The sequence below is a fragment of the Eumetopias jubatus genome, unplaced genomic scaffold (genome assembly GCF_037043125.1).
Source record: "Eumetopias jubatus isolate StellerSeaLion01/CBP00866 unplaced genomic scaffold, mEumJub1_p1.0 scaffold_1, whole genome shotgun sequence".
In the NCBI taxonomy this organism is placed as follows: domain Eukaryota; kingdom Metazoa; phylum Chordata; class Mammalia; order Carnivora; family Otariidae; genus Eumetopias; species Eumetopias jubatus.
The window spans coordinates 208,444,013-208,458,842 of record NW_028274807.1 but is presented as its reverse complement, the minus strand read 5'-3'; the positions used below and the strand labels follow the sequence as shown (position 1 = coordinate 208,458,842).

The 14,830-nt window shown below is 46.3% G+C and overlaps 1 protein-coding gene across 1 annotated transcript; it reads left to right on the top strand.

The window, feature by feature from the left end:
* Positions 1 to 494: 494 nt before the first annotated feature.
* CLEC17A (C-type lectin domain containing 17A) lies at positions 495 to 11,712 on the top strand. The gene is made up of 12 exons (XM_028088727.2): positions 495 to 595; positions 739 to 825; positions 2,267 to 2,299; positions 2,389 to 2,439; positions 2,522 to 2,563; positions 2,755 to 2,796; positions 3,596 to 3,736; positions 3,822 to 3,884; positions 6,261 to 6,356; positions 6,567 to 6,718; positions 7,573 to 7,682; positions 10,668 to 11,712. The coding sequence occupies exons 1-12, from the start codon at positions 556 to 558 to the stop codon at positions 10,798 to 10,800; spliced, it is 990 nt and encodes a 329-aa protein (XP_027944528.1). The 5' UTR covers positions 495 to 555; the 3' UTR covers positions 10,801 to 11,712.
* The last annotated feature ends 3,118 nt before the right edge of the window (positions 11,713 to 14,830 follow it).

The following is a 14,830-nucleotide window of genomic DNA, read 5'->3' as shown; positions in this document are numbered from 1 at the left end:
GGAATGCAGGAGTACTTAGCACTTAGCACTTTAACATTTTGTTGCAAATGTCACTTCCAGGGTGCCTTCCCTCTTTATCACTCTACATTAGCCCCTATCCTATCCCCTTACTCTATTTAATTTTAGTTTTAAATAATGCTTAGTGACTACTGGAAATAAAATAAAAAACCAAACCATATTGTTTATTTCTATGTTTATGCTAGTTCAGTGTCTGTCTTGTCTTGATGGAAAGTTCCTTGAAGGAAGGAGCTTACCCATCTTTTCCACCCAGGGCCTCGCACTGGAATGCAGGGGTTGCTGTCTTTGTCACTCCTGTGCGTGAATCCAAACTGGGAGAAAGGTGTGTGTGTGTGTGTGTGTGTGTGTGTGTGTGTGTGTGTGAATGTCTGTGTGTATATGTGGTTTGGGTGGTTCCCCTTAAGGTGGATTTGCATGTACTTGACTTTTGATGAAAAAGGGAACTGAGAGAAGCCCCAGGCACCTGAGCAGGAGGTATAGGAGGCAGAAGCTGTCCAGCTCTGCCTCTGCCCTCAGGCTCCTGGGTGAGCTGCAACCATGTACATGTATACCAACTCTGGGTGCCAGGACCTGCCAGGTATGGCCCTGGCCAGGCTTGAGCTGGGGGTCAGGGATGGTCGGGACCCAGATTACAGTATTCCCCACCCTGCGGCTGGAAACTAGGGCCTGAGGGACAGAGGAGGGAATGGGCTGGGCTCTCACTTGCCTTTCCTCTGGAAGGGACCAGAGGGGAGGAGGAGGAGGAGGAAGATGGTGATGATTATGAGAACATGGCGCCACCCTACAAGGATCTTCCTCCCAAGCCAGGTAAGAGGACTTCTCAGAGGCCAGGTGAAGGAATGTGTGCTCTGTAACCTGGGGAAAGCAGGGTCCCCAGGGGACATTAGCTGGGCATTATAGACACCCAGTCAGCCTCCTGCATACCCAGCTCGTGCCAGGCACCATGTTGGCAGGAGTATGTGTCTGTGTCTCCACCCTGCCCTTGAGGCTCTCTCTGTCTGATGGGAGAGGCAGTTCTGGGCACAGCCTCAGGTGAGCAGGTCTGAGAAGGGAAGGACCAAGAGAATGGGGATATCTCAAGGGGAATTGAGTGGTGGGAGATTGGGGTCAGAGGAGAGGATATTGGAGTGGGACTTAAAGGATGAGTTGGAGTTTGTTAGGAAGAGAAGCCCAGTAGAGAACTGGTGGATGCAAAGGTCCTGGGACATGAAAGCTGGTGTTTCATAAAACTGTGAGTGGACCAGTGGCTCCCCAACTTCCTCGCATTCACACTCTGGGCCCAGATCGACCTTGAGACTTGGGTGCTCCATGCAAGGCCCAGGACTCAACAAGAGTCTGATAAGTGTGTATAAAAGTGAAGGCTTTAAAAAAAAAAAGTGAAGACTTTGAGGTTTCCCTGAGCCAACTCCCACTAGGGCCGCTGAGGGTTGACTGTGCTGTGTTGCTGTCCTTGGACAGTGGCCATTCCACGAGGGGTGGGGTGCTGAATCCACCACTATTTAATCTGGAGTGAGACCAACCTGGGAGGTCCCTGGGCACCGTGGAGCCCAGAATGAAGTAGGAGGTGAATTAGGCTCAGCTGTTTGTCTGTCTCTCAGCTCCCACTTGGTCCCATCCAGTTCTCAAACCCACCACCAAGATGGACTCCTCCATCTGATCATCAATGCTATCCCTTCCCCAAAGTTAGCCCCCTCCCCATCTCCGATTGCAGCCCAATCTCCACCCCCATCTTTATTTCCAAATCCAAAGTCATCACCCGACTTCAACACAACTAAAACCTAACTGTGACTTCCTCCTCCTACTCCAGTGCAGCTCCAGCCCAATCTTTATCTCTACCACATCCTGAACCACAACCCTAATGCCATGTCCCCCACTGTCCCCAACCCATCTTCAATTCCATCCTCATCCCAACCACAGCTTGACTGCAACCCTAGCCCAAACTCACCTGTGTCTTTAACTGAGGGTGAACAGTTGTCCCAGTTTGCTCAGGACTGAGTGATTTCCTGGGATGTGGGACCTCCAGTTTTAAAACTGGGCAAGTCCTGGGTGATCCAGGATGGTTGGTCACTCTATCTTAACCCTCATCGTCTACCCCCATCCTTACCCCCGATTAACCCCATCCCTACCCCCAATTACATTCTTATGCTCAACCTTATCCCTAGCCCTCCATTTTAGTCCCAGTCCTGGTTCCATCACAGTCTGTTTCTGACCCTCATACCAGCTCTAATTCTGAACTTCTCTTCTACAGACTCAATGGCTCCACCAAGGCCTCCGAGGGCAGGTGAGCTGGGGCTGGGGGTACAGGAGACCCAGTGCTGGTTTTGTCCTGCTCTGGGCCCGAGCAACCATTCCTCCCCCTCCCCCCCCCAGGAAAGAAAATGGAGAACCCCCCACTTCCCTGCAAGTCCCCAAAGATCAAAGGTGAGAATCTAGGGCTGGGGCCTTTTGGTTTACCTGGATGAAGCCCTGGTCTGCATAACTATTGTCTTTCTGACCCCTCTAGGCCTGGACCTCACCCCTGTCCCCCGCACGTCTCCTCAACTGGGTGAGCAGCCGGAAGACCCTTTAAGAAGTCTGGGAGGGGACACCTGGAAGTCTTCCCTCCAGTTCCTCAATTCTGACCAGAGAACAAATCAGATGGGTTGGGGGAGGTGTTGATCTTGGAAGACAGAGTCTTTCAACAACTTTTTTCCCCCAAAAAACTTTTGAATAAACTTTTCTCTCCCTTTCTCCCAGGTGTCAACCTGGAGCATCCTCCGTTCCAGTCATCCCTAGCTAGTAAGTCCTCATGCCCTACAGGTGGGCCCCTATCTTCCCTCTCATGATTGCAAGTATGCTTGAGTCAGACCTATGGCCCCAGAGGGAGACCCTGGGGCACAGAAAAGTGTCCTTTCAGAAGCTCTTCCTCTCTGAGTCTAGACCAGACCCTGAGGGACCCAGGGTGTCTGCCTGGTACTCTTCAGGCCCCAACTCCTACTTGCATAAGGTACGGGAAACATTCTCTGCCCCTGATGCAAAAGCCCTTAAGCATCCTAGAATGGGGAGCAGCTTGGGCAGGGGATGCTGGAGAATACAAGATAATGCATTATAAATGTTAGGAGCAGTGCTGGGTCCAAGTCACACATGACGTCTCCAAGCCTTCAGGTTACTTATTTGCAAATTGGGAATAATAGTTACATCTATGTCATAAGGATGAGGAGCCAATAAGATAATAAGGATGTGACATGATACTTGGCACATAGTAAGTTCTCTTCAGCATTCTAGGTTAGGTTATAGTTGTGTTAGGTTACAGTGATGGTGTTGGATTTGGAAGTGGAGATGGGGATGGAGGTGTGGCTTCATTTGGAGATGGGGAGGGGGCTACATCTGGGGAAGGGGTGGCCCTGGAGCACAGTAAGTGCTCTTCTGGGCTTCTTCAGGGTTCTTTTCCCCTGACCCTCTCTTGCTGACCCCATCTGGTGATACAGTCATGACCACAGATCTCTGTCCCTCTGCTTTTGGAGAGAGGCTCAAGTGTCTCTTCCTCACTCTCTGAAGCACCAATATTGGTCTCTCTGTCCCTGTCCTCATCCCCCAGTAACTCCAGTGACCCACCTCAGTCAGAAGTCCAGGTGTCCTGGGTGCTACCAGGAGGAGAGACTGGTGGTGTACCTGTGCCTGCTGGTCGTGGTGTCACTGCTCCTGGGCTGCACTGGTCTGGCTGTGACCCTGATTAAGTGTGAGTAAGAAGAGGATGGGGCATGGGGAGAAACTGAGCATTGGGCATGGAAGGACTTGGGCTCAAGATGGATTCTTCCTCATAGACCAGGAGATGGTGGAAGAGCTGAAGATATTAACCTTTCAGCAGATGGCGTGGCAAGCAAATGGTGAGTGCTTTCAATTGTCCCTTCATGCCATCCATATTGACACCCAATGTGACCCCTCAAACCCAACTCCAAGACCACTTCCAATCCCATCTTTGCCAAGCCTTGTGTTAGGTATTGGGGCATGGGTAGGAGAGTGAATACATCAGGCACAGTTCCTGTTCCTGTGGAGTGTGTGTGTGTGTGTGTGTGTGTGTGTGTGTGTTTGTGTGCATGTGTGTTTAGACTTCCACTGTCCAATATGGTGGCCATGAATCACTGGCTATTGAGCACTTGCAGTGTGGTTGTTCCAAACTGAGATGTGCTGTAATTGTGAAATATACACCAATGTCAAAGACTTGCTACAAAAAAAGAGTGTAAAATATCTCAACAATGTTAATAATAATAATCTTTAATATTGATTACTCATTGAAATTATACTTTGGATATATTGGGATAAGTAAAGTAAATTAATTTTGCCTGCTTCTTTTGACTCTTAAAAATATGGCCATTAAAACATTTAAATTTATGTATGTGGTTTATATTTTATTTCTGTTGGACAGCACAGGCAGGTATTGAGAGCCATTTACCAAATTATCACTCAAATGAGCATACAATTCCAAATCTCAATGAATAGTCAGTCCAAAGGAAGATCATTCTATGAAAAAAAATCTAATTAGGGATCTTGACCTTATCTTTGGGAGGGTCATACAGTGCTTCCCTAGGGAAAGAGTGCTACAGTTTATTGAGGGAAGAGAAAAAATTAATCGCATGAGAGGTTGAGGGTTTTAGGTATATGCAAAGGCCCTGTGTTTAGGAGGCAACATCATAAATACAAGGGAGGAGGATGGTGCAGTTGGACAGGTGAGAGGTAATGGTGACTTGGATGAGAGTTGTGGCCATGAGGATGAACAGAAGTGGGTAGAGCAGAAAGGTTTAGGAGGTAAAAGTGACTGGACCTAGAGATGGACTGGGAATGGCAGTGAGTAAGAGGGAAGCGTGTCAAGCTGGAAGAAGGCACGTTTGTGTGGGACCAGTGGGAATACACACATTAGTTGTAGCAAAGTCTTCTGGGCTGGTACAGCCTTCATCATGTTTGTTGAAGTCTGAAAATAGTTCCATTATATGTGCATGCCTTCTCTGCACATCTCAGATCAGGCCACTGTTCTGCTCAAAACCCACTGATGGTTTCTCACTGCCTAGAGTCCAACACAAAACTCTTTTTTTTTTAAACTAAATTTAATTTTATTATGTTGTTAGTCACCATACAGTACATCATTAGTTTTTGATGTAGTGTTCCATGAGTCACTGTTTTCATATAACACCCAGTGCTCCATGCAGTACGTGCCCTCCTTAATACCCAGCACCAGGCTAACCCATCCCCCCACCCCCCCTTCCCTCTAAAACCCTGTTTGTTTCTCAGAGTCCATAGTCTCTCATGGCTCATCCCCCCCTCCGATTTCCCCCCTTCATTTTCTCCTTCCTTCTCCTAATGTCCTCCCTGCTATTCCTTATGTTCCACAAATAAGTGAAACCATAGGATAATTGACTTTCTCTGCTTGACTTATTTCACTTAGCATAATCTCCTCCAGTCCCATCCATGTTGATGTAAAAGTTGGGTATTCATCCTTTCTGATGGCTGAGTAATACTCCACTGTATTTATGGACCACAACTTCTTTATCCATTCATCTGTTGAAGGGCATCTCAGCTCTTTCCACAGTTTGGCTATTGCGGACATTGCTGCTATGAACATTGGGGTGCATATGGCCCTTCTTTTCACTACATCTGTGTCTCTGGGGTAAATACCCAGAAGTGCAATTGCTGGGTCATAGGGTAGTTCTGTTTTTAATTTTATGAGGAACCTCCACACTGTTTTCCGAAGTGGCTGTACCAACTTGCATTCCCACCAACAGTGTAAGAGGGTTCCCCTTTCTCCACAACATCTCAACATTTCCAACACGAAACTCTTGGCTTGGCATTCAAGGACCTGGACATCAGACCTCATCCTACTTTGAGCTTTAGCTCCTGTGAGGTTTGCCTTGACCTCTACCACTGCAGCCTTCCCCAACACACTTGCCTCTCTACCTTGGCTTCCAAGGTGGCCCCTGCCCTTGGAGGCTCCCTCTCCCTCTCACAGATACTGAGTTACCATCTTCCTCCAGATAGTCCCCCATCTCCACTCTTCCCCAAGGCTCAGAGATCAGTTCCTCCTCTGAGCCACTCTAGGACTTTCTCTAGGAACTGCACATATCATTTTGAGTTCTAGCAGCACTCACTAGAAAGAGGGTGCAGTAGGGGGTACAGATCTTGCTTCTGTCTTATGTGTTTGCAGTCAGTGGTGGGTGGGTGGGTAGATGGGGGTTTGGGTTTCTAACCTTCCAGCCCATCTCTACTGACAGTGACTGGCACGGCAGGGATAGCTGGCCTGAAGAAGGACATTGACCACATAAGAACTTACACCAACCAGTCCCTAGTAGAACTTCGGGGCTTATTAGGTGAGTGGGACTTGGGGAACTGCCCTGAGATGGGGGGCATGACAGAGCTGGCACATTGCACAAATCCATGGGGGGCAATTCTCACTGCAGTCTGCCTGAATGGTGCCCCCTGGAATTGAGCTGTGCACAGCCTGCACAACTGTATATGGCATACCATGTACATGACCCTGGCTCTGGGGCCATTCTGACAGCATCTTATTCTGTCCCCAGACTGTACCAAGGTCACCTGCCCAGAGGGTTGGCTACTCTTTGAGGGAAAGTGTTACTACTTCTCCCCAACCACCAAGTCATGGGATGAAGCCCGGAAGTTCTGCCAGGAGAATTACTCTCACTTGGTCATCATCAGTAGCTTTGCTGAACAGGTGATCTGTCCCTTCCAAGCCCTTGAGAATCAGTGGGAATCACATATCCTTCCCTGGTCTGGATGGAGAGAAATTGGAATTGCTTTTGAGCCACTAAGACTTTTAATAGCAAGGTTGAGAGGACATACTATACTTAAGTTTAAATCCTGATTGTTTCTTATCCTGAGTATCAGTTTTTTCTCTAACCTGGAGATATAATAATGGCTATCTCTTAGCACTTTCTATTCTCCAGGCTGTATTCCAAACGTCTTATATCTTACATTAACATAATCCTCACAACAACCCTGATACTTAGTGTGTGAATCAGGAGAGGTTATGTTCTGCTGAAATAACAGACAGCCCCTGTAACCCAATGGTGAAAGTTAAGGGGCAACTCTGAAAGCTTCCATTTACTTGTACTCACAAAGCAAGTCACATAGGTCCTCCTATGCTTTTAGGTGGTAGGGAAATAGTTCCACCTGTGGAGGAGAATTGGCATTTTGTAAGCAACTGCAATGATTTGATGCTACCACGGTTAGATAGCAAAACCATTTGTACACAGTACATTCTATTTGTACTTCACAGATGAAGAAACTGAGGCACAGTACATTTAAGAAACTTGCCTGTGGTCACTTACAGCTAGCGAGTGTCGGAGCTGGGATTTGAGCCCAGATGTTTGCATGGTTTATCTTTCACTATCTTTTTACTTTAATTTATCTGTGTCATTATTTTCAAGTGGATTTCTTGGAGACAGCATATAGATGAGTCTTGTTTTGTAAATTCAATCTGACAATTTCTGGCTCTTAATTGGTGTTTTTAGATCACTTATATTTGATGTAATTAAATTGATAGCTGAATGGAGTTTGTACTTGCAGAACTTTGTGGCCAAGGCTCATGGCTCTCCACGGGTGTACTGGCTGGGGCTGAATGACAGGGAACATGAAGGGGACTGGAAGTGGCTGGATGGGTCACCTGTCACTCTGAGGCAAGTATCGAGGGCTCTTTGGGTCTCTGCTCCCTGTGGGTCTTTGTGCAGTCCGAGCCAGAAGATTCTCTAGAATCCCAGACCAGGCTGGATAGAGGAGGCTCAAGGGTGCTTTTTTGCCAGTAGGGCTTCTGGTCCCTGTACCTTTAAAACTTTCCTCCATTGCAACATCTCCTCCTTTTAGCACAACTGCTCAAATACATCAGGTCCCCAGGTCAATGGCTGGGGGGAAAAAAAGAAAGAAAGTGTGGCTACAACGCAGGAGGAAGAGGAAGCTTTTGATTTGCCAAGAGGATGAACCGGATCTCTGTGTCTCTGTCTCTCTGTCTCTGACTCTCTGCACTTTACATATATTAACCCATTTGTTTAATCTTTTTAATAATCCTATAAGGAAAGTACTATTATCATCTCCATTTTATTTTATTCTATTTTTTGTCATCTCCATTTTAAAGATGAGGAGACTGAGGCACAGGGAGGTTAACCAACCTGCCTCGGGTCAGAAAGCTAGCAGGTGGTAGTGCCAACCAACCTAACTTTAAAGTCTATACTTTTGGGTGCCTGTGTAGCTCAGTCAGTTAAGCATGTGCCTTCTGCTCAGGTCATGATCCCAGGGTCCTGGGATCGAGTCCTGTGTTGGGCTCTCAGCTCAGCAGGGAGTCTGCCTCTCCTTCTCACTCTCCCTCTGTGCTCTCTCTCTCAAGTAAATTAAAAAAAAATCTTAAAAAATAAAGTCTATACTCTTAGCCCTTATGCTTTACTTTCTCAAGGAGTGCATGTATTTATATTTGGGTAAATGTTAACAAATTGCCCCCCATAGTGGTTATACCAATTTATTCTTTCACTGGCTTGGCTATTTTTCTTCATCAAAAGTTCATCTAACTTTTGTAATTTTTGATGGCTTAATTGTAAGTGAAAATGAAATCACAATATAATATTAATTTGCATTTCTCTTATAATGACTGAGATTGGGTATCTTCTCATATGTTTAATAGCCACAGGTATTAACTTTTCTGTGAAGTGTTTGTTCATATCACTGGTATATATTTATATTGAGATTTTCTTCTTTTTTATTTTTAAAAAAAGGTTTCATTTATTTATTTGACAGAGAGAGACACAGTGAGAGAGGGAGCACAAACAGGGGGAGTGGGAGAAAGAGAAGCAGGCTTCCCACGGAGCAGGGAGCCCAATGCAGGGCTCGATCCCAGGACTCTGTGATCGTGACCTGAGCGGAAAGCAGATGCTTAACAACTGAGCCACCCAGGCGCCCCATTTCTATTTCTTTTTTTAAAGATTGTATTTATTTATTTATTTGACAGAGAGAGCACAAACAGGGGAAGCAGCAGAGGGAGAGCGAGAGCAGGGAGCTTGATATGGGGCTCCCTGGGATAATGACCTGAGCCTAAGGCAGACGCTTAACTGACTGAACCACATAGGCATCCCTTCTTATTTATTTTTAAGAGCTCTTTATATATTAGAGATATTAGTGTCCTGACAGGGGATCTCATTTTTAAAAATTTTTTTATTGTTATGTTAATCACCATACATTACATCATTAGTTTTTGATGTAGGGTTCCATGATTCATTGTTTGTGCATAATACCCAGTGTTCCACGCAGAATGTGCCCTCTTTAATACCCATCACCAGGCTAGGGATCTCATTTTTTATTAAAGATTCCTGGAAGAATGGGGCACCTGGGTGGTGCAGTTGGTTAAATGACTCTTGATTTCAGCTCAGGTTATGATCTCAAGGTTGTGAGATCCAGCCCCCTCTTGGTTCCACGCTCAGCGTGAAGTCGGCTTGAGATTGTCTCTCCCTCTCCCTCTGCCCCTCCCGCTCATGATCTCTCTCTCCCTCTGAAATAAATAAATAAATAAATAAATAAATAAATAAATAAATAAATCTTAAAAATAAAAAAAAGATTCCTGGAAGAAGGCACAGCTCTGTGAATAGAGAAGGCGTGGCTTAGTGTGGTGCTCAGCTCAGACCCCTTCATGGGGTTGGTGCAGCCCTCCTCCAGGAGGGGGCACTGACTGCTAAAGGCTCACGGTTATGCTTTCTCTGGAGAGTTGTCCTCAGCTCAGTGGAGACCTGCTCAGCTCGAAGGTTAGTCCACTCCCAGTGGGGTCAGCCCATAGCCAATGAGTGGCTGAGAGAAGCCTGGATCCCTTGTTACAAGTCGAGATAACTCTGTGGTGTTATTCATACTCCACAACTCCCTGTCGCATCAGGCTGAGGCTAGACCTGACTGAACCCACATCTCTGCTCAACTCCTCCCCCTGCCCCAACCTGCTTCTCCCACTCCTTCTCTCCTGAGAGCATCTCTTAATAAATTCCACGCACCCGAATTGCCAAATCAGGCTCTGCTTTAAGGGAATGTGATCCAAGACACTATAATACCTGGAAGGTTGGGAGGATTGCAGGGGCGAAGGAAGGGTTCTTTGTAAGAGGAGTCAGAAACGGACCAGATTTAGGAGCAGGAGACTGTCCTGGCGAACGGGGAGGTGGGGCTGAGTTAAGGCAGACAAGCTGGGGTGAAGGGGATAATGTGGCAGCTTCAGGTAATTCTGAAAAGCTGAAGAAATGATTAGGATGGAAGAGCCTTGAACCACGAAGGCCTTGCCTTCTCTCCCCCCTCCATATTCTTTCTTTAATTAAAAGACTTTATTTTTTACAGAAAATTTGAGCAGCAGGTACAGAGAAATGTTTCATATACTCCTTCTTTCCTGCACATCGGGTTTCCTCTATTATTAACCTGTTGCATTCTGTGTGGCACATTTGTTACAAGTGATGAACAAATGTAGATACATTATTATGAACTAAAGTCCATAGTTTACATTAGGGTTCACTCCAAGTGCTGTGCATTCTATGAGTTTTGTCAAACGTATGATGTCATGTATCCACTGTCACAGTATCGCATATGATGTTCTGAAAACCCTTGAGCTCCACCTATTCATCCCTCCCCATGCCCACTTTTCCTCCCTCCAGCTTTTGGGACCCAGAGGAACCCAACAACATCTATGATGAGGACTGTGCCAGCATGAACAAAGGTGGCACCTGGAATGACCTCTCTTGTGACAAGACTACATATTGGATCTGTGAGAGGAAATGTTCCTGTTGAAACTTACAGTTGAGGGTGGGTGTGGGTCCATACCCAGTGCTCCTTGGCTCTTGGGATGAGAACCTTCTGCCCTTCCACGGAAGACTCTACCTCTCCATGAGCTGACATGGATATACCTAAGATGGAACCAGGAGCTTGGATGTTGCAAGTCCCCTTGGGTGCAAGTGAGAGCATTTCTAGGGTGAGGATTTGAGGGCTTGGTTTTTTTTTTTTTTTAAGATTTTATTTATTTATTTGGGAGAGAGAGTGAGCGAGGGAGAGTGCACACAAGCAGGGGCAGAGGCAGAGGGAGAAGCAGACTCCCTTGCTGAGTGGGGAGCCCGATGCGGGGCTCAATCCCAGGATCTGGAGATCATGACCTGAGCTGAAAGCAGACGCTTAACCGACTGAGCCACCCAGGAGCCCCGTGGACTTGTTCAGTCGGATGGTGTCTTTGTCTGTTCAGGCTGTTATACCAGAAAACTGTAAACTGAGTGGCTTATAAACAACAGAGGTTTATTTATTGAAATTCTGGAAGCTGGAAAGTCCAAGATCAAGGCATAATGTCTAACAAGGGCCCACTTTCTGATTCACAGATGGCCATCTTCTTGCTGTGTTCTCCCATGCTGGAAAGAGTGAGAGCTCTCTAGGGTCCCTGTTATAAGGGCACAAGAGTTCTACCCTCATGACCTAATCACCTCCCAAAGGCCCATCACATTGTGGGTTAGGATTTAACAAATGACTTGGGTGAGGGCCCATAATTCAGTCTGTAGCAGGTGATTCACTGGAGATGTGGTTCATTTCTGAGCGGACCTTCTTGGGCTATTAGCTCTTGCAATATTAGAACTCAGGATGTCAGTTTGCAGTGTGGTCCTTGACCACTGTCTTGGTTTGCTGGGGCTGCCATAATAAAGCACCATAGACTGGCTTAAATGAGAGAAATTTATTGTCTCACTGTTCTGGAGGCTGATGTCTGAGATCAAGGTGTCGAAATGGTCGGTTTCTGGGGAGGCATCTCTGACTTCTAGATGACCCCCTTCTCCCTGTGTCTTCACATGGACTTCCCCTTGTGTGTATCTGTGTCCTAATCTCTTCTTTTTATAAAGACACAGACCATATTGGATTAGGGCCCATTGTAATGACTTCATTTTCATTAATTACCTCTTCAAAGACCCTATCTCAAAATACAGTCACATTCTGACATACTGGGGGTTAGGACTTCAACACGAATTTTGGGGGAGATGCAATTCAGCCTTTAATACCCACTAATTGACTGATGTTCCTCCAGTGATTATGACAATGAAAAGCACCCCCTAGGGGGCTGGTACTACCCTGCAACTGAACACAACACAACACGGCAATCCCTTTGGACAATCCCTGAATTGTATCCAAAGGTAGGTAGACATTCTCCAAACTGATCAATTTATTGATCAACAACTACCCTTTTTGAGTAGCAGAATCCTTGCATTGACTGAGAGCAGGTGATTTTTTTTTAAATTTTTTATTGTTATGTTAATCACCATATATTACATAATTTGTTTTGGTGTACTGTTCCATGATTCATTGTTTGTTCATAACACCCAGTGCTCCATGCAGAATGTGCCCTCCTCAATACCCATCACCAGGCTAACCCATCCATCCACCCTCCTCCCCTCCAGAAACCTCAGTTTGTTTTTCAGAGTCCATCATCTCTCCCGGTTCGTCTCCCCCTCTGACTTACTCCCCTTCATTCTTCCTCTCCTACTATCTTCTTCTTTTTCTTTTTTCTTAAAATATGTTGCGTTATTTGTTTCAGAAGTACAGATCTGTGATTCAACAGTCTTACACAATTCACAGCGCTCACCGTAGCACATATCTTCCCCAATGTCCATCACCCAGCCACCCCATCCCTCCCACCCCCGACCACTCCAGCAACCCTCAGTTTGTTCCTGAGATTAAGAATTCCTCATATCAGTGAGGTCATATGATACATGTCTTTCTCTGATTGACTTATTTCACTCAGCATAACACCCTCCAGTTCCATCCACGTCGTTGCAAAAGAGCAGGTGATTATGGCAAGGAGGCTCCGAGCAGAGGGGCAGTGGGGGAGGTTAGCATTCACTTCATTTCCTGTTCCCATCTCTACTTGTCTCCTCCCACCACCACACCTGCCCCAACTCACCAGTACTGGAACCAGCCCTCCATGTAGCCTATAGACTGCAGAGTGGGTGGGCATCCTGTTCTAAGCCCTCTACCCAGGGATCATTGGTCCAAGTGACTGTTTATCTGGGTCGGGGAAGTTTCTGCATCTCAGAAGAGGAAACTTTAGCTTCCCCCAGTGTGTTGAAAAATGGGGAAATGGAGCTGTGGTCACGTCTTTGAGTCACGCTGGGGGCGTTCCACAGTGGAGCTGTCTCAAACCTATCTCCCTTCCACATCTCTCATGATTGTCTAATTTTAGGTAGAGAGATAAGTGTGAAGGAGGTCCCCTTTACCACTTTGGGTCCAGGGGAGCACAGGTTGGGCATTCTTGGTGAATAAAAAGAACAAAAACCACAGTTTATCAAGCATGTATTGTGTGCTAGATAGAAACAGTAGCTCCCACTGAATCTTCACAATGACTCTGTGAGGTTGGAACAATTACCAACCCCATTTTATACCTGGGGAAATGGAGCCTTGCCCATTGTCATTGAGTGGATAAGTTGCAGAGCTGATATTTGGACTCAATCTGTGCCTCCAATGGTTGATCTCTTTCTGTAGCACCTGCCACCTTTCAAGGGACTGTCTGTAAACCTGAATTATCCCTGAGGACCCCAACCTTGTAGTTCTTATCTTGGCTGGCACTTATGGGAAGGGACCTGAGTGGTGTGGTGGAACAGACATCCTGGGCTGAGGTAGGGGACTAGGAATGGAGTTCTGGGTCTATTGATAATAATCTGTGTGGCACTCCTGGGGCTATTATGATAATTCAGGTGAGAGAGAAAAGGGACCAGCTAGGAAGAAAATTAATCTATTTTGAAGACGGATCAAATGTGGGGTGTGAGAGGAAGAGAGGAGTAAAGAATTACCCCAAAGTTTTCAACTTAATCAACAGGAAAGATGGAATTATTAATACCTAGAGCTGAAGAAGAAAAAATGCTTATGAACACATTTATTTATTTAAAAATTTTAAAAAAGATTTATTTATTTTAGAGAGACAGAGAGAAAGCATGCAAGCAGGGTGAGGGGCAGAGGGAGAGAAAGAATCCTCAAGCTGACTCCCTGTTGAGCTTGGAGCCGACACGGGGCCCAATCCCAGGACCTTGAGATCATGAACTGAGCCAAAATCAAGGGTCAGATGCTTAACTGACTGAGCCACCCAGGTATCCCCTTACATTTATTTATTTATTAAAATTTTTTGTTTTTAAGTAATCTCTACACCCAGGGTGGGGCTTGAACCCCCGACCCTGGGATCAGGAGTCGTATGCTCTGCTGACTGAGCCAGCCAGGTGCCCCTGAACACATTTAGATTTATGTGGTTCATGAACTCTTGCTGAAGTTCAAGAATGGAATCTTGTGTGCAACAGATGTGGTCATGGCCTACTTAGATCCTTGATCCTCATATTTTCAGCTACTTCCACCAAAGTCTTCCTGGTCTGGCACATGGCAGGTGAGAAGGGCTAGCAGGGAAACGCTTTCTGGAAGGGCTCTCAGCCAAAGCCTGGACTTAGTGTACACATACCCCAGCTCCCTCACCCCTCAGATGAGATAAGTTTGAAGTGTGTCCCTGTGCTCACCCAGAGGTCCCCACTGGGATTAAGCTTCCATCGCCTACAGTGGTAGCCTGTTCGATAACACATCTTTTTTTTTTTTAAGATTTTATTTACTTATTTGACAGAGAGAGACACAGTGAGAGAAGGAACACAAGCAGGGAGAGTGGGAGAGGGAGAAGTAGGCTTCTCACGGAGCAAGGAGCCCAATGTGGGGCTCGATCCCAGGACCCTGGGATCATGACCTGAGCCGAAGTCAGATGCTTAACGACTGAGCCACCCAGGGGCCCCTCGATAACACATCTTTGAACACATCTTGTACT

What these genes read in the sequence shown, in the direction of transcription:
- CLEC17A (XM_028088727.2), top strand. Translation starts at nt 556, where the DNA reads ATGTACATGTATACCAACTCTGGGTGCCAGGACCTGCCAG. An exon ending in CAAGTCCCCAAAGATCAAAG is followed by an intron (nt 2,440 to 2,521) that starts GTGAGAATCTAG and finishes TGACCCCTCTAG; the next exon opens with GCCTGGACCTCACCCCTGTC. An exon ending in GATGGCGTGGCAAGCAAATG is followed by an intron (nt 3,885 to 6,260) that starts GTGAGTGCTTTC and finishes CTCTACTGACAG; the next exon opens with TGACTGGCACGGCAGGGATA.